A 22,948-nucleotide genomic window follows, 5' to 3' on the forward strand; every position below is an offset into this window, starting at 1 on the left:
GATCCCTTCGCTGGCATCACCTCCTCTGATGCCCTCACTAACTCGACACAGCTCCCCCCCTCATCTGCTCTCTCCTTGCCCCTTCCAATCCTCTCACAGTCACAGCACCCCCCGCCCCCACCTCTGATCCCACATCGTCCTCCTCTGCGGCCCAGGGGCAAGAAAGTCACGGTCTGAACCAGGCAGTGCCACGGGGGTGTCTCATACAGCTCCAGACACGATAGCAGCCCTGGCCCACAGCGACCGAGGAAGCGTCCCGAGCTGCTGTGGCCACCACGTCGTCCTGCCAGCAGGGGAACTGGGAAATTCTGCGGGAAGAGCTGGGTGGCGTGGTTCTTTACCCTGCCTGCAGCTTCACGGGGGACTGGGGAGGGCACCACTCCTAAACACAGGAGTATAATACACGCGGCCGACCACAGTACCACACAGAGATGCACCGCACTCCCTTTTTTTCTTCTGTTATTTCTGCCCCAGTGCTGCTGAAAAGCCTGAGGAATTTGGCGCTCCTTTGACTGCCTGTGGCACTCGGTTCGGCGCCACCACCAGCAAATATACCAGAGTTGCTAGCTGCTGCTGCTGCTGCTCCCGCTGGGAGAGGGAATGGAAAGAGAGCGCTCCCCGCCCACTCAGTCCGGCCTCTGTTAAAGCAGCGTTGACCGCGCTTTCTCGGATCTGCACTTCTATGTCCATTCTGGCTGCCGCTCTTCCCATTCCGCTCATCCCAGGAGCCGAAACATAAAAGGCTGTGATGGACTACAATATGTGCTCTGCAAGGACTCGTTTACACTGATTCTCTAAACCTGCCCCTCACATCCTGCAGAAAAAAAAAAAAAGCAATGGAATATTTTCAGAACATCTGCAGAGGGACAGCCGTGCGAGTCTGGTGCAGCAAAAGAGAGGAGTCAAATGCCACCTTAGAGCCCTAACTACAGTAATTTATTAAAGCCGAGGCCGCGTCCTCACATGCATCTGAGGCAATGGACTCTGTGAAAGCTCATGCTGTAATAAATGTCTATAATGTGTCACACGACTCATGACAAGTCAAGCCTTTTACGCTAGACAATAGTACATAGATCGGTCGTTCTCGCTCGCTTTGGCATGGTGGTAAAATCACAGTAAGTCAGCTTTTAGTTCAAACATTTTGGGAAAGTCAAACATGTCAGAAACCTGAGTACTTTTTCATATCTGGAAAATGTGTCCCCATAGCTTGACAAGTGGTTTTGAGCCAGCGACAGCTAAATGCAGTTAAAACTATTCACTTGCTTAAAAGTATCAGCATTAGCTAAATCCAGCAAAATATTAACCTGCCCGTTTCTTGGACACATTGCCTCCTGTTTTGATTTATTTATTTATTTAACAGTTTTATATACCGAATTTCTTGTAAGAGGATACAAATCAATTTGGTTTACATTGTAACAGAAACAGTGCCTCATAGAGTGCAATTACGTTGAACAAGGGCAAACAGAACTAGGATCATGAAACTGGTGAACAAGCCAAGGGTATAACTCAAAAACTATGTTACAAGGCTAGTAGGGTTGTGATTAGGTTTGAGACCGTGTTATTGGCAAAGGACTTTGGGATTAGTATTTGAACTGTACAAATAGTGATCATCTATATCGAGAGCAGGCAGGCAAGAGTCCATGGACTACTGGTGAGTGAACTGATTTGATTCAGCTGGCATCAAAAGGCCTGTTTGAACAGCCAGGTTTTGAGTCTTTTCTTAAATGTAACCGGGCAATGTTCACGTCAGAGGTCTGGCGGAAGCGAATTCCACTGTGTTGGTCCTGACGCTGAGAAGGCTCTCTTTCTTAACGAGGTTTTTAATGGGGGGACTTGGAGGGTGTCTTTATATGCTGCTCTTACCGGCCTGGATGGTAATCGCGGTCGGAGAGAGATCTTGAGTTCTAGCGGGGTGATGTTGTAGAGAGCTTTGTGGGTAATGGTGAGAGCTTTGTACAAGATTCTGAATTTGATAGGGAGCCAGTGTAGGTTCATCAGGATGGGAGTAATGTGGTCCCTTCTTTTGGTCCTGGTAAGAATTCTGGCTGCTGCATTTTGCAGCATCTGTAATGGTTTGATGGTATTGGCAGGTAGGCCAATCAAAAGAGAGTTACAGTAATCTAATTTTGAGAAGATGATTGCCTGGATCACTGTACAGAAGTCATGGAAGTGGAGGAGAGGTCTCAATCGTTTTAATACTTGAAGTTTGAAAAAGCAGTCCTTAGTTGTGTTGTTGATGAAACTTTTGAAGCTCAGTTGTTTATCCATGATGACTCCTAAGTTTTTGACTTGGGAGGAGAAGGTAGGAAGTGTTGAGGAGTGCGGGTTGGGCAGTGTGAGATTTCCATCGTGCGAGATGAGAAGGAGTTCCGTTTTGTTAGTGTTCAGGATCAAGTTGAGGCTGGAAAGAAGGCTAATTATGGATTTAAAGAAGAAGGAATCCCAGAAATCAAGGGTTTTGTTTAATGAATCAGTAATCGGTAGAAGGATTTGTACATCGTCTGCATATAGATAATAAGTTAGATTTAGTTTGGAGAAGAGTTGGCAGAGTGGGAGCAGGTAGATGTTGAAGAGGGTTGGGGATAAGGAGGAACCTTGTGGAACACCCAAAGTAGAGCAGACGGGGTGGGACTCTTTGTTGTTAATTTTGACCTTGTAAGTCCTGTTTTGAAGGAACGACCTGAACCAGCTAAGGGCGGTGCCTTTGATGCCAATGTCCGATAACCGATCTAAGAGAATGTCGTGGTTCACCGTGTCGAAAGCAGCAGAAAGGTCGAGGAGGATGAGAAGACATGGTTGTTTTTTGTCCAGACTCATGAGTATGTTGTCTGTTAGTGTGATTAAGAGGGATTCAGTGTTGCGGGATTTCCTGAATCCGAATTGATAAGGGGAGAGGATTTTGTTGTTGTTCAAGAATTCTGTGAGTTGCTGATTTACTATTTTTTCCAATATTTTGGCTAGGAACGGAAGGTTTGCAATAGGTCAGAAATTGGCTGGGTCGTCCGGTGATAGATTAGGCTTTTTCAACAACGGTTTTAGGATAGCAAGTTTAAGGGGGTCGGGGACATGGCCCTGTGATAAGGAGCAATTTATGATCTCTGCAATATGTTTGGAGACGGTACTAGGTATGGAGATGGGTAGATTGGAGGGGATCGTGTCCAACGGGTGAGATGCTGGTTTGAGCTTTTTGAGAATGATTTCTATCTCCAATGATGAAGTGGGCTCGAAGATTTCCAGATTTGTATACGGAAGTGCAGATGTAATAGTTGGGGGTGGAGGGAGAGTAAGATTGTTATTCAAGAGTGGAGCAATGAGGTTTGAGATTTTCTTTTTGAAGTATGTGGCTATTTCGGTTGCTTTGCTTGCAGCATGTTCATCCGGAACAGCTGCCGGTGATGGCTTGGTGAGCGAAGATACAAGCGAAATTAACGCTTTCGGGTCAAAGATGAAATGATGGATTTTTTGAGAATCCTGTATTGGTGCATCATTGATTTGTAAGCTGTCAGGTTGATTGAAGAAAGGTTTTTGCGCCAAAGGTGTTCTCTACTTCTGAGTTCTCTTTTGATGGTTTTTAGTTCAGGTGTGTACCAAGATTTTCTGTTGTCTATATTTGATTGTAAGATTTTAGTAGATAGTGGGCAGGTGATGTCTGCCACTTTTTTAGTGATTTTGGACCAGGAAGACGTGGCCGAGACTGCGTCTGTGAGATTGAGCTGTTCTAACTCGGAAGAAAGGTGATTGCTGAGGGTATCAGGGTTACATAACTTCCTGTATTGTATAGTGGTCTTTTGTGTCTGAGTGGGGGTCGTTTGAAGGTTTTTTAGAGTGGTGGTGATCAACTTGTGATCCGACCATGGTATTGGAGAACAGACTGTGGGCGAAGATGGGGAGAGGCTCTCGTTTATGAATATCAAATCCAAGGTATGTCCTGCTTTGTGAGTAGGTTCCTTGATAATTTGTTTGAAGCCCATGAACTTCAATGAATTGAGAAATGTTTCGCAGCTAGGTGAAAGAGGGGTAACATCGACATGGAGGTTAAAATCTCCCAAAAGGATGGCTGGTTTATCTGCGTTAACGTGTTTGGCTATGAGTTCGATTAAAGGTGAAGGGTCTGATTCCAGGTAACCTGGAGGGGCATAGGTGAGGGCAATTTGTAGGCTGATGGAATTGAAGATGGCAAGTTCTAAGGGGGGGGGGAGGAGTTTGCCCACTGAAGCGATAGTCTTAGTTTTTTATTTGCAGCAAGCAGCAGCCCTCCCCCTCTTTTCTTAGGTCTGGGGATAGAGAAGAAGTCGTAGGAGTTAAGCGGAAGTTGGTTGATTAGGGCTATATCTTCTGGTTTTAACCAGGTCTCTGCGATGGCATATAAGTTGGGTTGGGCCTCCAGGAGATAATCATGCAGGAGGTGAGTTTTTTTTTAGAGAGACTGCACATTTAAAAGCGTTAGGGAGAATAGAGTGAGAATAGTTTTGATCTTATTCCCGTGTCTTTTCTTTTCTGTCCTAATCTAGTTTATTGCAGGTAGGTTTATTTACCCAAAGTAGGTAGTTCAAGTGTTAGCAAGCTTGCAATTTAGACAGTAAAGACTGCAGTAGGAGGGCAGCTGTTAAGAAATGCGAAATCAGGGCCCATTCCTGGGCCTGCTTCTACCCTCCAGCTGGCTGGGGTAGGTGATACTACAAAGGCAGGGTTTTACCACCTCCTGTAGGTATAGGTGTGTGCGTGCCTCAGCCTTTGCTCAATGGCAACACCTAGAAGCCAAATTTAGAGCTCATAGTTTAGCTGAGTTTTAGAAGAAGCCACAGTTTGTGGCCCATGGGCTCAGGACTATGGCAAAGGGATGTAAAAATAAGGGGTGGGGGTGGCAACCTTGGTTAATTGCTAATGAAGGTTTATGCAAATTGTACATTTTTGCAAACTGGGAGTATACAAAACATGTGGAATGCTTGTAACGGGTACGGTCGTCATAAAAGGTAGAGAACCATTGCATTAAGGCATCGGATTCCTTCAAGCAAAATCTGCAGTCTAGCCATGGACAGTGCTGGCTTTTTTTTTTTTTTTTTTTACCTCCAGCAACGATGAAGCAATAAACGAAAGGCAAAGAACAACCGGTTTATTCATGAAGCACCACAACGTAGAGGATAACTACAAAACATCTTTATTAAGGGGTAAAAAAAAAAAAAGCTGATTATGGCATCTAGGGTTAAATGACACATCGGACTCTTAACATTAAATAACTTAAGACAACAGCAAGTAGCTTCTTCAGATAAATAAATCTACATTTCCCAGACTTTTTTTTGTTTCTTTGACAATCAAAGGAATCAACACACAGAAGCACAAACCCACCACACATTCTATGCACTAGGTAAGAGAAAACACAATTAGAGGCTGTACACAGATTTATATAAAAAATAGTTCGACTAATGCATATTTGCAAATGTAAACTAGTTACATGATATACAAACTGGGCAATTTTTTTTTTTTATAGATTTCCTACAACCTAAAATCAAAGTTGGTCCAAGTTCTTGGAAGAAAAAAACCTATATATTCTTTTAAAGAAAACGAAAATATTCCTGGAAGGAAAACTTAATTTAAGTCAAATTATATCCTATCGTTATGGCATTAATCACAAACTGAAAAAAATAAAAATAAAAGATCGTCCAACTCATTAAAAAAAGCAAAAAAATAAGCAGCTTTCTAGAGTTTCTTGGGGGGACTTTGGTAAACTCAACTACCCTGGGATGCTTCGTCTTCGGTTCCTCCTTCAATGCTTTCAAAATCACATAAAATAAAAAAAAAATACATCCTATAAATCTTTTCATAAGAGTAGCTTGGGGGTTTCTCTCTTTTTGCTTTGCGTGCTTTGGACTTTACTTTGGCGCTAAGTTTTTCATGCACGCATGAGGCCCTTGTGTGCTCTGTGCAGAGAAGCGTTGCAATGAGACTGTCATCACAGCATTCTCGGTAAAAAGGAATACTTGGTGCTGCACGGAAAGTGAAAGGAAGAAATCAATTTAAAAAAAAAAAGAAGCATAGGCTTAGATCAAGTGCCTGCTAATAAAACGTGTGCAGTAAAAAGAAATGCTGCCTTCACAGTGGACGGCTTGCCCTTGTCAGCTACTTATAATAGTCTGTTTAGATCTCATTGCTATCTTGTTTTCATCAGAAGTTTCTGGTCCCCAGCTAGTTGGGAAATGAAATACTTGCAGGATCGTACCTGGCTTCATCCTACGTTTTTGTTATTTTATACTCCCTTAAGTTTGCCATATTGAAAAGCACTCAGAATGCTTTGCAACAAGCACGAGAATGGCAGGACAGAGGCACCTGCTTCCTCTGATCTGCTGCAAGATGGCAGCCGCTTTAAAAGTGTGTAATCAACTCTTTCCACAGCACAGGAAGTTTAAATTCAACATCAGATATACTAAGATTTTTTTCAGTTGTCTGTCGGTCTCCCATAATTATTCAGCCTGCCTTGAACTCCACTTCCTAAAATGAAAAAAAAATCAATTTGGGGGGTCTTCGCCCTTTTATTGATGGAGCCTGCTCCTGCCTTTCTCCTGAAAGGCTGGTTTAGAGATTCCTGGCTCAACAAAGGGCTTTCGAGCTGGAAAACTACACTTTCCTAACGTCACCTTGATAGTACTTGATATAACCAAATAAAACAATTGATAGCAAAAAAAGGTAGACGTGAGTATTGTGTTCTACAGCATGATGTGTTTCTCAAGCCGTTCTTGGAGTCCCTTCAGCCAATCTAGTTTTCAGGATATCTGCAATCAATAATGCATATGAAATAGATTTGCATGCACTGCCTCCACACCATCCAAATCTCTCATTTGCACAGTTGTTGCAGAGATCCTGAAACCCAGATTGGCCTGGGGAGGGCGATACGCTAGGATCAGCTTGAGAAACACTCTTCAATCTACAGCCACTCTTTGTGTACATAATAACTAAGAGAGACTCACTCATGTAGGTAGAACTCAATCTTGTGTTTTAAATATTGTATACTCCTGTGTGGCCTTACCCTTCTTAAGTCAGATGGCACTGGGGCAGGGTTGATAACAGAAGTGTTTTAGAACAACTGGAAAGCAGTTTGCTGTAGCATTCATACTTTACAAGTACCAGCAGCCCCTCAAAATGTTATTTGAATTGATCATAGTTGTGAATGAAGGTGTATTTTTGGACGGGGGGGGGGTGTGAAGAGCCTGGTGGCATCTTATAGACTTGAGGGAGGTGCTTTTCAGGATCAGGAGCTTAGTGCTTAGAGCAGTGTGCTGCAAACCGAGAAAGCTAAGGTTCAAATGCCACGTCTCCCACTGGTGGTCCCTGAGGCAAGTCACTTTGCCCTCCCTTACCTCAGGTACAAACCTGGATGCAGATGTACTAACCTGCAAGTTATCAGGGATTTCACATTCGGTTTTTAAAGGGTACAATACAACAGTCCTGGCCTACGGGCAGACAGGATCAGGAAAAAAAACCCAAACTTACTCCATGGCAGGGGAAGAGCTCATTAACCTACAATCCAGTGGGAGCACTGCGAGGAGAGGATTACCTTGCTGATGGCTGAAGGTAATCAGTCAGTACTGCTAGGGGAAATTTTAGAACTTAAAAGTTTTGGGGAGAAGTAAACTATTGGGGTATATTCTTTAGTGTGTTTGTGTGTCTGTATTAAAAAGCTAGTCAGAAGGCAGGCATAAACCAGGAGTTCGTGTGCTTGTCTTTCACTCGCTCCTGTCCCTTTCCCACCTACCTTTGATGTATAGACAGGAGACACCTTCAATTAAAAAAAAAAATCAGTCTTTTAACTTTAATTCAGAAAATCCCCAATGATATAGGAAAGTGCAGAAGGGAGGTTCTGGAAGCCAAATTTAGGGTTTTAGGTAGAAAGCTGAAATCCAGAACCTCCAGGGTAGCATTCTCAGAAATGATCCCCGTTCCACCTGGAGGACCCCAGAAGCAGGCAGAGTTCCAAAGTCTCAATGCGTGGATGAGATGTTGGTGCAAGGAAGAGGGTTTTAGATTTTTTAGGAACTGGGTTTCATTTTAGGGAAAGGGGGCCTTTTCTGAAAGGATGGGCTCCACCTTAGAGTGGAATGAGACTTCTTGCACTAACATTTAAAAGCTACGATTTCTCCTTTTTAAAGTAGATGGCAGGGGAAAGTCAATAGTCACTCAGAAGCTTATGGTTCGGAATGATGGATCTTTGAAGGATACTAAGAACAGGGAAAATAGGGCATCCCAGAAGAGAGGTTGCAATAAATGCCAAAGGGGAGCAGGTGCCTTTAAGTAAAGTGCAGAAAGATTCCAAATTACCCCTGTCATCTGATGAGCAGGTTGTTAATATAAACAAGAAACATACTTTGAAATGTCTATATACAAATGCTAGAAGTCTAAAAAGATGGGAGCATTAGAGTGTATAGCACTGGATGAAGAGGTAGATATAATTGGCTTTTCAGAGATGTGGTGAAAGAAAGATAACCAATGGGACACTGTGATACCAGGGTACAAATTATATCGAAATGATAGGATGGATCAACTTGGTGGATGGGTGGCATTATATATAGAGAGAGCATTGAGTCAAACAGGATAAAAGTTCTGCAGGAAACAAAATGCAATGTTGAATCTTTATGAATAGAAATTCCAGGTGAAAAAGAGAATAAAATAGAAATGGGGGTGTATTACTGTCCACCTGACCAGAATGAAGCTATCAATCAGCAGCACAGTAATCATGGGTGATTTCAATTACCCCAGTATTGACTGGGTGACTGGGTGTCACATCAAGACATGATAGAGAGGTAAAGTTCCTAGATGAAATAAATGACTGCTTCATGGAGCAACTGCACAAGAACCAACAAGAGGGGAAACTATTTTAGACCTGGTCCTTAGTGATACACAGGATTTGGGGCAAGTGGTAACAGTGTTGGAGCCACTTAGTGATAGTGATCACATTATTATCAAATTTGACTTAAGTGGATTGAATGCAAAAAAGAAATCTACGACAGCATTTAACTTTCAAAAAGGTGATTATGATAAAATAAGAAACATGGTTAGGAAAAACCAGAAATCCAATTGCAAAGGTTAAGAATCTAGCTCAGGCATGGATGTTTAATACTATCTTGGAAGCCCAGAACAGATGTATCCTATGCCTTAGAAAAGGTGGAAACAAGGCTAAAATATTACCAGCATGGTTGAACGGTGAGGTGAGAGAGATTATAATATCTAAAAGAACATCTTTCAAGAAATGGAAAAGGGAACCGAAGGAAGAAAACAGGAAATAGCATAAGCACTGGCAAGTCGGATGCAAAGCATTGATAAGGAAGGCAAAGAGAATTTGAAAAGAAGCTTGCTATGGAAGCAAAAGCTCATAATAAAAACTTTCAGGTACAATCAATCAGTTGTTTTCTCTTTCAAAAAGTACAATGATTAGGGAATACACAATGAAGTTACTACTATTTAAAAATAAAAAGAGAAAATATATTTTTTTTACTCAATGCATAATTAAGCTCTGGAATTCATTGCCAGAGGATGTGGTGAAAGCTATTAGTATAGCTGCATTTAAAAAAGGTTTGAACAAATTCCTGGAGGAAAAGTCCATTAACAATTATTAAGGCAAAGTTGCAGAAATCCACTAATTATTCTTGGGATAAGCAGCTTGGAATCTATCTATCCCTTGGGATCCTGCCAGGTACTTGTGACCTGGCTTGGCTACTGTTGGAAACAGGATACTGGGCTTGATAGATTCTTGGTCTGGCTCAATATGGCAAGCCTTATGTTCTTATCAAGAGTTTAATCATCCCCTTGTAGGTTACTACCGGATAGTGAATACACTAATATATTTCAAGGATCCTAATCGTACGCATTCCTACTCCCTTAGCAACCTAAACTAGAATCAACAAAATTAATATGAAGGCAGCAGTCCAGCAGCAAGAGGGGGGGTGGGGGGCTTCCAGTCTTTTGCATTGAGTGTATGATTTTTAACCTGCCGGTGAGATATTGTATGTGTGCACCCAGTGCAAAGAGCTCCTGTCTCTCAAAGAACAAGTCTGATCTCTGGAGGCTAGAGGGGCAGACCTGGAGGAGCTGAGGCAGACAGAGGTATATAGATGAGATCTTCAGGGACATAGTAGCCAAGGCCCAACTCCAGTCTGGCAGCCCTGGTGCTGCCTTGGAGGAGGAAGGTCTCCTGGTCGAAGAGTATCAACCTGGTGGTGCAGGAAACGATCCTGTAGCAAGGACCTGCTCTTCAGGTGATGCACTGCCCTCTTGCACTGAGGTTGTGTCTCCCAGGGCTACTGCCCACGAGGGAAGGGTTAGGGTGGCCATCATAGTTGGTGATTTGATTATTAGGAATGTAGACAGATGAGTGGCTGGTGGGCATGAGGATCGCCTGGTAACATACCACTTTTGGTGCGAAGGTGGCAGGTTTCATGTCACCTAGCTAGAATTTTAGACAGTGCTGGGGAGGAGCCAGCTGTTGTGGTACATGTGGGCACCAACAACATGGGAAAATGTGGGGAGGTTCTGGAAGCCAAATTTAGGCTCTTAGGTAGCCTAATCCAGAACCTCCAGGGTAGCATTCTCTGAAATGCTCCCTGTTCCACAGAGGCAGGCAGAGCTCTGGAGTCTCAATGCGTGGATGAGATGATGGTGTAAGGAAGAGGGATTCAGTTTTGTAAGGAACTGGGAAACCTTTTGGGGTAAGGGTGAGTCTTTGCTGAAGGGATGGGCTCCACCTTAACCAGGGTGGAACCAGACTGCTGGCGCTAACCTTTAAAAGGAGATAGAGCAGCTTTTAAACTAAATCAAAAGGGGAAAGCAGACAATCGCTCGGCAGTTTATGGTTTGGACAGCGGTATCTTTGAAGGATACTAATGAAGCATTATAGTTAGGGTACCCCAACAGAGCGGTTCCAATAATAAGAAAAGTGGTCCATGTGCCTTTAATTAAAGACTCACCTGAGCTAAAAGATTCCAATTTATCCTTGTCAACTGAAAAGCAGAATGTAAATACAAACAAAAAACTCACTTTGAAATGTTTGTATGCTAATGCCAGAAGTCTAAAAAGTAAGATGGGAGAATTAGAATGTATAGCAGTGAATGATGACATAGACTTAAGTGGCATCTCAGAGACTTGATGGAAAGAGGATAACCAATGGGACAGTGCTATAACGGGGTACAAATTGTATTGCAATGACAGAGAGGAGCACCCGGGAGGAGGTGTGGCGCTTTATGTCCGGGATGGCATAGACTCCAACAGGATAAACATCCTGCATGAGACTAAATGCACAATCAAATCTTTATGGGTAGAAATCCCTTGTGTGCTGGGGAAGAATACAGCAATAGGAGTATACTACTACTGTCCATCTGGTCAAAATGATGAGACGGACAGTGAAATGCTAACAGAAAATAGGGAAGTTAACCAAATTAGTAGCGTAATAATGAGAGGTTTTAATTACCCCAATATTGACTGTGTAAGTGTAACATCAGGACATGCTAGAGAAATAAAGTTCCTGGATAGAATAAATGACAGTTTTATGGAGCAATTGATTCAGAAACAGACAAGAGAGGGAGCAATTTTAGATCTAATTCTCAGTGGAGTGCAGAATTTGGTGAGAGAGGTAACGGTGGTGGGACCGCTTTGCAATAGTGATCATAATATGATCAAATTTAAATTAAGGACTGGAAGAGGGACAATAAGTAAATCCACAGTTCTAGCACTAAACTTTCAAAAGGAAAACTGATAAAATGAGGAAAATAGTTAGAAAAAAAATGAAAGGTGCAGCTGCAAAGTTTAAGTGTTCAACAGACATGGACATTGTTTAAAAATACAATCTTAGACGCGCAGTCCAGATGTATTCCACGCATTAAGAAAGGTGGAAGGAAGGCAAAACAATTACCGGCATGGTTAAAAGGTGAGGTGAAAGAGGCTATTTTAGCCAAAAAAACAGCCTTCAAAAATTGGAAGAAGGATCCATCTGAAGAAAATAGGAAAAAGCATAAGCATTGTCAAGTTAAGTGTAAAAATTGATAAGACAGGCGAAGAGAGAATTTGAAATGAAGTTGACTGTAGAGGCAAAAACTCATAATAAAAACTTTTAAAAATATATCAGAAGCAAAAAAACCTGTGAGGGAGTCGGTTGGACCATTAGATGACCAAAGAGTTAAAGGGGCTCTTAGGGAAGATGAGGCCATTGCAGAAAGACTAAATGAATTCTTTGCTTCTGTGTTTACTAGTGAGGATGTTGGGGAGATACCAGTTCCGGAGATGGTTTTCAAGGGTGATAGTCTGATTAACAGAACCAAATCACTGTGAACCTGGAAGATATAGTAGGCCAGAATGACAAACTAAAAAGAGTAGCAAATCACCTGGACCAGATGGTATGCATCCTAGGGTTCTAAAGGAACTCAAAAATGAAATTTCTGATCTATTAGTTAAAATTTGTAACCTATCATTACAATCATCCATTGTACCTGAAGACTGGAGGGTGGCCAATGTAACCCCAATATTTAAAAAGGGCTGCAGGGATGAAATGGGAAACTACAGACCAGTGAACTTGACTTCAGTGATGGGAAAAATCATCTAAACTGTTGTAAAGAATAAAATCACAAAACATTTAGCTAGATACAGTTTAATGAGATACAACCACATGGATTTACCCAAGGGAAGTCTTGCCTCACAAATCTCCTACATTGTTTTTGTAGGGGTGAACAAACATGTGGACAGAGGTGAACCGATAGATGTGGTGTATTTGGATTTCAGAAGGCATTCGACAAAGTCCCTCATGAGAGGCTTCTAAGAAAACTACAGTCATGGGATAGGAGGCGAAATTCTTTTGTGGATTACAAACTGGTTAAAAGATAGGAAACAGAGAGTAGGATTAAATAGTCAATTTTCTCAGTGGAAAAGGGTAAACAGTGGAGTGCTTCAGGGATCTGTACTTGGACTGGTGCTTTTCAATATATTTATAAATGATCTGGAAAGGAATATGACAAGTGAGGTTATCAAATTTGCAGATGATACAAAATTAATCAGAGTAGTTAAATTACAAGCAGAATGTGAAAAATTGCAGGAGGACCTTGTGACTGGAAGATTGGGCATCCAAATGACAGATGAAATTTAGTGTGGACAAATGCAAGGTGTTGCATATAGGGAAAAATAACCCTTGCTGTAGTTACACGATGTTAGGTTCCATATTAGGAGCTACCACCCAGGAAAAAGATCTAGGCATTATAGTGGATAATACATTGAAATTGTCAGCTCAGTGTGCTGCAGCAGTTAAAAAAGAAACAGAATGTTAGGAATTATTAGGAAGGGAATGGTGAATAAAATGGAAAATATCATGCTTCTGAATCGCTCCATAATGCTTCTGAATCGCTGTACACCTTGAGTAAGAACATAAGAACATAAGAAAATGCCATACTGGGTCAGACCAAGGGTCCATCAAGCCCAGCATCCTGTTTCCAACAGTGGCCAATCCAGGCCATAAGAACCTGGCAAGTACCCAAAAACTAAGTCTATTCCATGTAACCATTGCTAATGGCAGTGGCTATTCTCTAAGTGAACTTAATAGCAGGTAATGGACTTCTCCTCCAAGAACTTATCCAATCCTTTTTTAAACACAGCTATACTAACTGCACGAACCACATTCTCTGGCAACAAATTCCAGAGTTTAATTGTGCGTTGAGTAAAAAGAACTTTCTCCGATTAGTTTTAAATGTGCCCCATGCTAACTTCATGGAGTGTCCCCTAGTCTTTCTACTATCCGAAAGAGTAAATAACCGATTCACATCTACCCGTTCTAGACCTCTCATGATTTTAAACACCTCTATCATATCCCCCCTCAGTCGTCTCTTCTCCAAGCTGAAAAGTCCTAACCTCTTTAGTCTTCCCTCATAGGGGAGTTGTTGCTTTTAAACTAGAACAAAGGGGAAAGCCGACAGTCGCTCAGCAGCGCATGGTTCGGAGAGATGTATCTTTAAAAGATACTAATGATGCATTAGAATTAGGGCATCCCGACAGTGAGGTTCCAATAATTAGAAAAGTAGTCCAAGTGCCTGTATCTAAAAACTCACCTGAGCTAAAAAATTCTAACTTATCCCTATCAATTAAAAAGCAGAATAAAAATACAAACAAAAAACAAACTTTGAAATGTTTGTATGCTAATGCCAGAAGTCTAAGAAGTAAGATGGGAGAATTAGAATGTATAGCAGTAAATGATGACATAGACTTAATTGGCATCTCAGAGACATGGTGGAAAGAGATAACCAATGGGACAGTGCTATACCGGGGTACAAATTATATCGCAATGACAGAGAGGAGCAGTCGGGAGGAGGTGTGGTGCTTTATGTCCGGGATGGCATAGAGTCCAACAGGATAAACATCCTGCATGAGACTAAATGCAAAATTGAATCTTTATGGGTAGAAATCCCTTGTGTATCAGGAAAGACTACAGTGATAGGGGTATACTACCGTCCACCTGGTCAAGATGGTGAGATGGACAGTGAAATGCTAAGAGAAATTAGGGAAGCTAACCAAATTGGTAGTGCAGTAATAATGGGAGACTTCAATTACCCCAATATAGACTGGGTAAATGTATCATCGGGTCACACTAGAGAGATAACGTTCCTGGATGGAATAAATGATAGCTTTATGGAGCAATTGGTTCAGGAACCGACGAGAGAGGGAGCAATTTTAGATCTAATTCTCAGTGGAGCACAGGACTTGGTGAGAGAGGTAACGGTGGTGGGGCCGCTTGGCAATAGTGATCATAATATGATCAAATTTGATTTAATGACTGGAAAAGGAACAGTGTGCAAATCCAAGGCTCTCGTGCTAAACTTTCAAAAGGGAAACTTTGATAAAATGAGAAAAATTGTTAGAAAAAAAACTGAAAGGAGCAGCTACAAAAGTAAAAAATGTCCAAGAGGCGTGGTCATTGTTAAAAAATACCATTCTAGAAGCACAGTCCAGATGTATTCCACACATTAAGAAAGGTGGAAAGAAGGCAAAACGATTACCGGCATGGTTAAAAGGGGAGGTGAAAGAAACTATTTTAGCCAAAAGATCTTCATTCAAAATTTGGAAGAAGGATCCAACAGAAGAAAATAGGATAAAGCATAAACATTGGCAAGTTAAATGTAAGACATTGATAAGACAGGCTAAGAGAGAATTTGAAAAGAAGTTGGCTGTAGAGGCAAAAACTCACAGTAAAAACTTTTTAAAATATATCCGAAGCAGAAAGCCTGTGAGGGAGTCAGTTGGACCGTTAGATGATCCAGGGGTTAAAGGGGCACTTAGAGAAGATAAGGCCATCGCTGAAAGATTAAATGATTTCTTTGCTTCGGTGTTTACTGAAGAGGATGTTGGGGAGGTACCCGTAATGGAGAAGGTTTTCATGGGTAATGATTCAGATGGACTGAATCAAATCACGGTGAACCTAGAAGATGTGGTAGGCCTGATTGACAAACTGAAGAGTAGTAAATCACCTGGACCGGATGGTATACACCCCAGAGTTCTGAAGGAACTAAAAAATGAAATTTCAGACCTATTAGTAAAAATTTGTAACTTATCATTAAAATCATCCATTGTACCTGAAGACTGGAGGATAGCAAATGTAACCCCAATATTTAAAAAGGGCTCCAGGGGCGATCCGGGAAACTACAGACCGGTTAGCCTGACTTCAGTGCCAGGAAAAATAGTGGAAAGTGTTCTAAACATCAAAATCACAGAACATATAGAAAGACATGGTTTAATGGAACAAAGTCAGCATGGCTTTACCCAGGGCAAGTCTTGCCTCACAAATCTGCTTCACTTTTTTGAAGGAGTTAATAAACATGTGGATAAAGGTGAACCGGTAGATATAGTATACTTGGATTTTCAGAAGGCGTTTGACAAAGTTCCTCATGAGAGGCTTCTAGGAAAAGTAAAAAGTCATGGGATAGGTGGCGATGTCCTTTCGTGGATTGCAAACTGGCTAAAAGACAGGAAACAGAGAGTAGGATTAAATGGGCAATTTTCTCAGTGGAAGGGAGTGGACAGTGGAGTGCCTCAGGGATCTGTATTGGGACCCTTACTGTTCAATATATTTATAAATGATCTGGAAAGAAATACGACGAGTGAGATAATCAAATTTGCAGATGACACAAAATTGTTCAGAGTAGTTAAATCACAAGCAGATTGTGATAAATTGCAGGAAGACCTTGTGAGACTGGAAAATTGGGCATCCAAATGGCAGATGAAATTTAATGTGGATAAGTGCAAGGTGATGCATATAGGGAAAAATAGCCCATGCTATAATTACATGATGTTGGGTTCCATATTAGGTGCTACAACCCAAGAAAGAGATCTAGGTGTCATAGTGGATAACACATTGAAATCGTCGGTTCAGTGTGCTGCGGCAGTCAAAAAAGCAAACAGAATGTTGGGAATTATTAGAAAAGGAATGATGAATAAAACGGAAAATGTCATAATGCCTCTGTATCGCTCCATGGTGAGACCGCACCTTGAATACTGTGTACAATTCTGGTCGCCGCATCTCAAAAAAGATATAATTGCGATGGAGAAGGTACAGAGAAGGGCTACCAAAATGATAAGGGGAACTGTGTACAGTTCTGGTCACGTCATCTCAAACAAGATATAGTTGCACTGGAGAAGATACAGAGAAGGGTGACCAAAATGATAAAGGGGATGGAACAGCTCCCCTTTGAGGAAAGGCTAAAGAGGCTAGGGCTGTTCAGTTTGGAGAAGAGACTGCTGAGGGGGGATACAATAGAGGTTTTTAAAATCATGAGAGGTCTTGAACAAGTAGATGTGAATTGGTTATTTACACTTTTGGATAATAGAATGACAAGGGGGCACTCCATGAAGTTAGCAAGTAGCACATTTAAGACTAATCTGAGAAAATTCTTTTTCATTCAATGCACAATTAAGCTCTGGAATTTGTTGCCAGAGGATGTGGTTCGTGCAGTTAGTGTAGCTGGGTTTAAAAAAGGTTTGGATAAGTTCTTGGAGGTGAAGTCCATTAACTGCTAATAATCAAATTGACTTAGGGAATGGCCTTTGCTATTACTGGCATCAGTAGCATGGGATCTTCTTAGTGTTTGGGTAATTGCCAAGAACTTGTAGCCTGGTTTGACCTCTGTTGGAAACAGGATGCTGGGCTTGATGGACCCTTGGTCTGACCTAGTATGGTAATTTCTTATGTTGTTAATCTGGTGTTTTAGGTAAGTCACTTGGCAAGCAGACTAAACAGAATCATTGTTATTGCTATTTACATTTTAGTCCCAAGGAGATAGTGGTGTTTACATGTGTTGAAAGCTCCTATTACGCAGAGATTATAGATAATAGGAATTGAAGTAATTCGGGGTGCTGCTCTGCTGATGGTCATCAGAATCCTCCAGGCATCCCCCTGATACAGGTGACGTACAAATGCCATTTGAACAGCTGAAGAGTGAACTCAGGGGAAGGGGGAGAGTTTTAAAACCAGTGGAAGTGTCCATAATTAAAGGAATTTTTTTAACTAGAAAAAAAAAGTGTTAGGACAAAAATAAGGTGACCTAGGTATAACCTCCCTCCCCCCCAACAGGCAGCCACAGATCTGGAAATGATATCGATATTTACAGCCCTAATATCCACACTTTAGGAGAGCCCACTGTTAGATATTACAAGAGAATTGATTTATGGGGCTGCATTACAGAGACAGATCCATAATTCTAGGATCCCTGGCAAGTGTTATGGACACAGAAAGAGATGCAATCTATGCTGAAATAATAGAAACACCCCAAATAACAAAGAGGAACAAAGTACGATGCCTCTAACTTCCTATATGGAAGATATATATTGCCCCAGAGTTCTGAGGTTATTGTAAAAGCTTAGGAAAAATAGGAAACTATGTACATCTAATACTTGTTACAGTATCAATATTCTGACTGTATAAACCACTCAATAGCCAAGTATCAAACCATGGTTGTCTTTCCAAATGAAGACAAGCATTGTAATTAATACAAAAGGTACTTTCAGAAAAGAACAAAATACATTTTAACAGGGAACTGAAAACCACCCTGCCTTTCCTTGCATAGGACAACACATCCAGCTCGCACCTGCACAGAATGAATTCCCGCCAGCAGCGTACGAACAGAATGATGCCTTGCTTAGCCAACAGAGCTGCCAAACAGGTCCAGAAGATGAACAAGCTACCAAGTGCTTGAACACCAGAGGATCCGTCCAACCTTAGGGCTAATGGTAAAGTTAAATATCTGCAATACAACAGCAGGGAGGAGGACTGTACTGGTGCTCCATCATCGTATACCTGTACCTGAAACATTCATATGCCAATTAAAAAAACCAAAAACACAGAGGTCGATATTCAAAGGAGATCAGCCCAGGTAACTCAAACATTACCCAGACAAGCCCTGAGGTTTTAAATTCCCACCCCTCCAGCCAGGTAAGGGGGGCATTCTGGGCAGGTCAAACGTATCCAGCTAACTTGGCCTCGGATATTCCGTTATCCAGGAAAGTTATCCGGATGACGTCGGTCGTGCCGAGAGGCAGTCCTGAAACTATCCGGATAGACTCGCCCGGATCGCTTTGGGTTTTGTCTGGGTCTATCCAGCGGCGTAGCAAGTTTATCCAAGAAGCTTATCCGGACAGCCTGTGGCTGAAAATGGACTTCCCTTTGCTTACCATTCCTCCAAAACCAGAACTTAAAACTGTTCCAGGTTGACAGCACCCCCAACTACCATCAAAGGAGCTGAACCAATGAAGCTATTTTGAAACCTGGGGGGGGGCCCGATCGCTGCTACTCCTGGGACCTGCCACTGCGGCAGACGCTGGATCGGACTGAAACCCGCGATGTTGCTCAGGACACAGGAAGGGTCTTTTTCAAAAGCTATTTCCGTGGATAAGAGGACGCTTTATCCATAGAAATTGCCTGCCTGATAGGCGGGTACACTTACACATGCGGTGCCAGCATGCACATAAGTTTGCCCACGTGGCCCAGGGGTGAGGATTGCATCCCTACTTTGGTATTTTTAAAGGCGTGCATGGAAATATTCCCCTAAACCCTGTGCACGCGTATTAGGTGTAAATGCATGCAGATGGTTTGGGCAGGATAATTTGCAAAGGGAAAATATCCATATACTTTCCCTTTGCAAATTAGTGGGAAACTTGCGCATACTTGATTCAAAATGTACGCAGGCTGTCACAAAATTACCCTCTATGTTCCTTTCAGCTTGGTGCTTATAAAATTTGCAAAAACAAAAAACGCAAGAGCAAGATCTTCCAATTAATCAGGGTAACCACAACTAAGTATCGTGGGTGGAATCCTGAGTAACTCTGTGGCAATGAAGGACAGATTCCATCAATGTGTGCCCTTAGGTGTGTGGGTGACCACCAACACCTTTCGCCCCTGCTACGGCACACCCTCACAGTGTGAACTGCCCAGGGCTCGGTAGTCTGTGGAAGCTGCTGGCCCCCATGTGGTTCAAACCAGGTAACGGCTGGAGTGCTATCTGGCAGGGAGAAAGGTGTCCGCAGTCATGCACGCACCCGACAGAGCACACCAATGCACACGTGTGAAGATTACAGGCCCAGTCACTCTTTTTTTTCTGACATGCTGGCCAGTGCCTGATCAGTGGGGTTTTCGTTGCACACCAGCCTTGCGTGCTTCCAAAAGATGACAACGTCCTTGTAACCCTGACAAGTCATGAGCTTCCTCTAGGTCTGCCGATACTCCCAACTCTCTGCCATACCCTCTGAGTAGTACTGAAAGGATGACGACATTAAAAAAAAGTTGCATGAATACATTACAACAGGGGTAAGCAACGCTGGTCCTCGAGTGCTGCAAAGCTGGCCTGGTTTACAGGATATCCACAAGGAACATGCATGAGACAGATCTGCAGGCAGTAGAGACAGTGCATATAGATGCATCTCATGCATTTAGAAAGGATATCTTGAAACCCCGACCGGGGTGCAGCACTCAAGGACTGGAGTCGCCTATCTCTGTATTAGAAGATTGTCACTAGCTTTCCATCCTAGTAAAGTTCTCTTTTGTACATGCGGTGTTACTCTGGCAAGTTAGGAAGCAGGAAACTGGATTAATGATGACGCTGGGCAAAAGCTCATTTGCATGCTTTCCACAAAAACCCAACATTACAATAACGGCTAACTGCTATCAATTCGTCTCTGCCTGAAGATTTCGCCAGAGACAATTGCAATTTAATTGCAATTCCAGCTTGTTAACAAAACCTGCACCCTTCTCCCCATGCCAGTTTTCCTGGGGAAGAAGGGTTTCCTTGATTGCAATTGAGAATGACAGAGATACAAAAGGTGAAGATAAACCCAAAGAATGCCCTGAGATTTCTGATCTCAAGACCACCCTCAATCAAGTAAACCTCACCTGCCTGGACATCCCCAGACAATGGGTGGACCTTTTCTCGTGACCCTACCACTGCAGCGAAATCATCTGGCTCTGCATTTTCTCTCTGGAAAGGTTTGCTTTCGACGCGACTGTGTACAGGCAGGCCAACGATGCCAGACTTCAGTCTCTCAGACACAATGATGAAAATGTTGCTCCTTGCAGGTAGACACTCAGTGGCACATTCATTTTTCCCTGTGCTCAAAGAAAATTGTCTATTTAAATGGCACGGATGCATTGATTTGATAGGCTCTCATCGCGATAGAAAAAAAAAAATAGAACTCAAATACAGCAGGTTATGAAAAGAATTTCCTTGTCGAGTCTCTCGCTCTCTTTTTTATTTTTTTTGCCAACAAGATCTTCCCAAGCCCCAGACACTTTGCTGACTTGTCCGGGCAGGTGGATCTCAGAGTTCCGTAATGTGCATGGGGTAGCTTGGAGGTGGATGGGATGGGACTTGCATGCTGAGGCGCCTAATGTGACAACCATGGCAGAGTAGGTGGTCTTCTAGAGGGTAACAGCGATGGCCTTCTTCGTCGTTGAGCTGAAGACCACAGTCCTAGCAGAAGAAACAGAAGACAAGGGGGAACGGTTGAGCTTGAACCAGAACTTAAGGTGGCTTAAATCTCTGAATATGGCACAGTTCTTTTTAAGCAAAAGTCAAGCGCATGCCAAGAACTAACAACTGGTGATGTGGTGGCGGGGTGGCTCTCAAATGTTATGGCTTTCTGGTAGACGTCCAACAGAAATCTGGAGACTGCCCTGGCCGTAAGCCACTAAAATAGGGTTTAGCTTCCCTCTCCCCACCCCCCACCAAGAGAAATGTGCTGTATCTTGATACAGAGGCCAATGATTGCAGCTGTGACCAAGTTCACAGCAGTTAGGGTGCAAAAAAATGCACAATCGTGTTTATCAGTGTGTTTCTCACGTGTACTTTTGATCCTAAGAACCTCGTTACAAAATGTATCCGTAATAGGTAATGAGCTGAAGAACTATGCAAAGCTGCTCGTTATCTAAGTCTGCAAATTTAAAGTAGGAGTGAGAAACAACTACAGTTTGAGGTGTAGTTCAGTTTCTTTTTTCAGTACAGTCAGCGATTTTAGCTAACGTTATTACAAGAAAATCAGCGCACAATCAATTTACCTATTATTCAAACGGCCTGCTCATGCCAGAGAACAGCCCATTGCCACTACCCCAGCCGTCAGTTAGTACATTGGCGCCCCTAGGATGAAATCTTATCTTCCTTTATATCTATTGAGTTTTACTTTGCCAAATGCAGATCTCGGAGGCAAGAGTTTCTGTTAGAGCTGCCAGCCCTGGGGGAATAATTTCTGTGCCAAGCAAATTCTTTATGCTATGTTTAATCATATCGAGTGTCAAAATAAGAGGGTGCCAGAGCAGCCTCATCTCTGAATTTACTGTTGTCATTTGTCTCCCAACAAGACTTCTGTAAGCCAAATAATTTGGGTTGTCCACTGTTAACCATTGTATCCTACATATACCCCCTCATATGCCCCCCCCAGTTCTTAACTCCCTGTTCAATATACCCCAAATACCCCCCCCCAGTCCTTAACTCCCTGTTCAGTTCTATGTAAACCGATATAACGTTTCGCCGAATACCGGTCTACAAAAGCGTTTAAATAAATAAATAACTCTGAAAAGATGGTTCACCAAGTAAGTGAAAATTAACTTGATCCACCGGTTCGGTGACAAAAGCAGAAAAAAAAAAAGGGGTGTCATAACCAGAGGCACGCAACACCGTCCCACTGGGTTTTTCAGAATATCAGAATAATGAATATGCACGAGATAGATCTGCATGCAATGCTCTCTCATGCATAGTCATTAGGGATATTGGTGGACTGGAGGTTGCCTAACCTGATAATAACGCACTTGCAAAACAAGATAAAGACTTCTGCTTGGAGTGTGAGGCTCCCCTGGATATAGAATCAGGAGTAAACCTCCTGTATTTCCCCTTTATAATTACAGGAGCAGTGCAAGCTAGAAGCTGGTGCTGTAACCACTCCACTATCAGAAAGCTTACCTACTCAGAGAGGAGTTTTGGTAAGGCCCTGAAAAGAGCCATCAGGCAGCATGGCCCCAGTAAAAAACCGAGTGACTGCAGAGAAGAACAACCTGTGAACACTTTCAACAGAGGTCTCAGCTCTGCGGAAACACCGTGCAGCAACATAAATAACTTCCGTATCCCACTGCACCCACCATTTCTGACATGCAGGACTGGAGCATGGGATCTGGCTCTGCAGTACATTATACAGGAGCAGGTGCCAGTGCCAGTGCCAGTGCAGGAAATCCTGTAGACTAAACTGCTGTGCACAAGAAAAAAAATCCACTGGCGTCAGGGAATCTTGACTCTTTGGTAAGGGGATGAGTTCAGCTGAAGCACGACTTCAGCTTTATTTATTTTTTTGGACTTCCGACCCACTTGGAACTGGCCCCTACAGGTTTATGGGGCCCTGAACTTTCATCTGCAAATACTCAGATGTCTTCCCCCAATTTTAACCCTCTCTCTCTGTGCACCAG

At 42.5% G+C, this 22,948-nt stretch overlaps 1 protein-coding gene across 3 annotated transcripts in view; it reads right to left on the reverse strand.

The window, feature by feature from the left end:
- Positions 1–17,104: 17,104 nt before the first annotated feature.
- WTIP (WT1 interacting protein) overlaps positions 17,105–22,948 on the reverse strand; it is a 162,542-nt gene continuing 156,698 nt past the window's right edge. For all 3 annotated transcript variants that reach the window (XM_029608374.1, XM_029608373.1, XM_029608376.1), the window contains one exon: positions 17,105–20,969. In XM_029608374.1, coding sequence (XP_029464234.1) covers positions 20,817–20,969 — 153 coding nt within the window. In that variant the 3' untranslated portion in view covers positions 17,105–20,816. The remainder of the gene's footprint in view (positions 20,970–22,948) is intronic.

Source organism: Rhinatrema bivittatum, chromosome 7 (assembly GCF_901001135.1).
Source record: "Rhinatrema bivittatum chromosome 7, aRhiBiv1.1, whole genome shotgun sequence".
Classification (NCBI taxonomy): Eukaryota; Metazoa; Chordata; class Amphibia; order Gymnophiona; family Rhinatrematidae; genus Rhinatrema; species Rhinatrema bivittatum.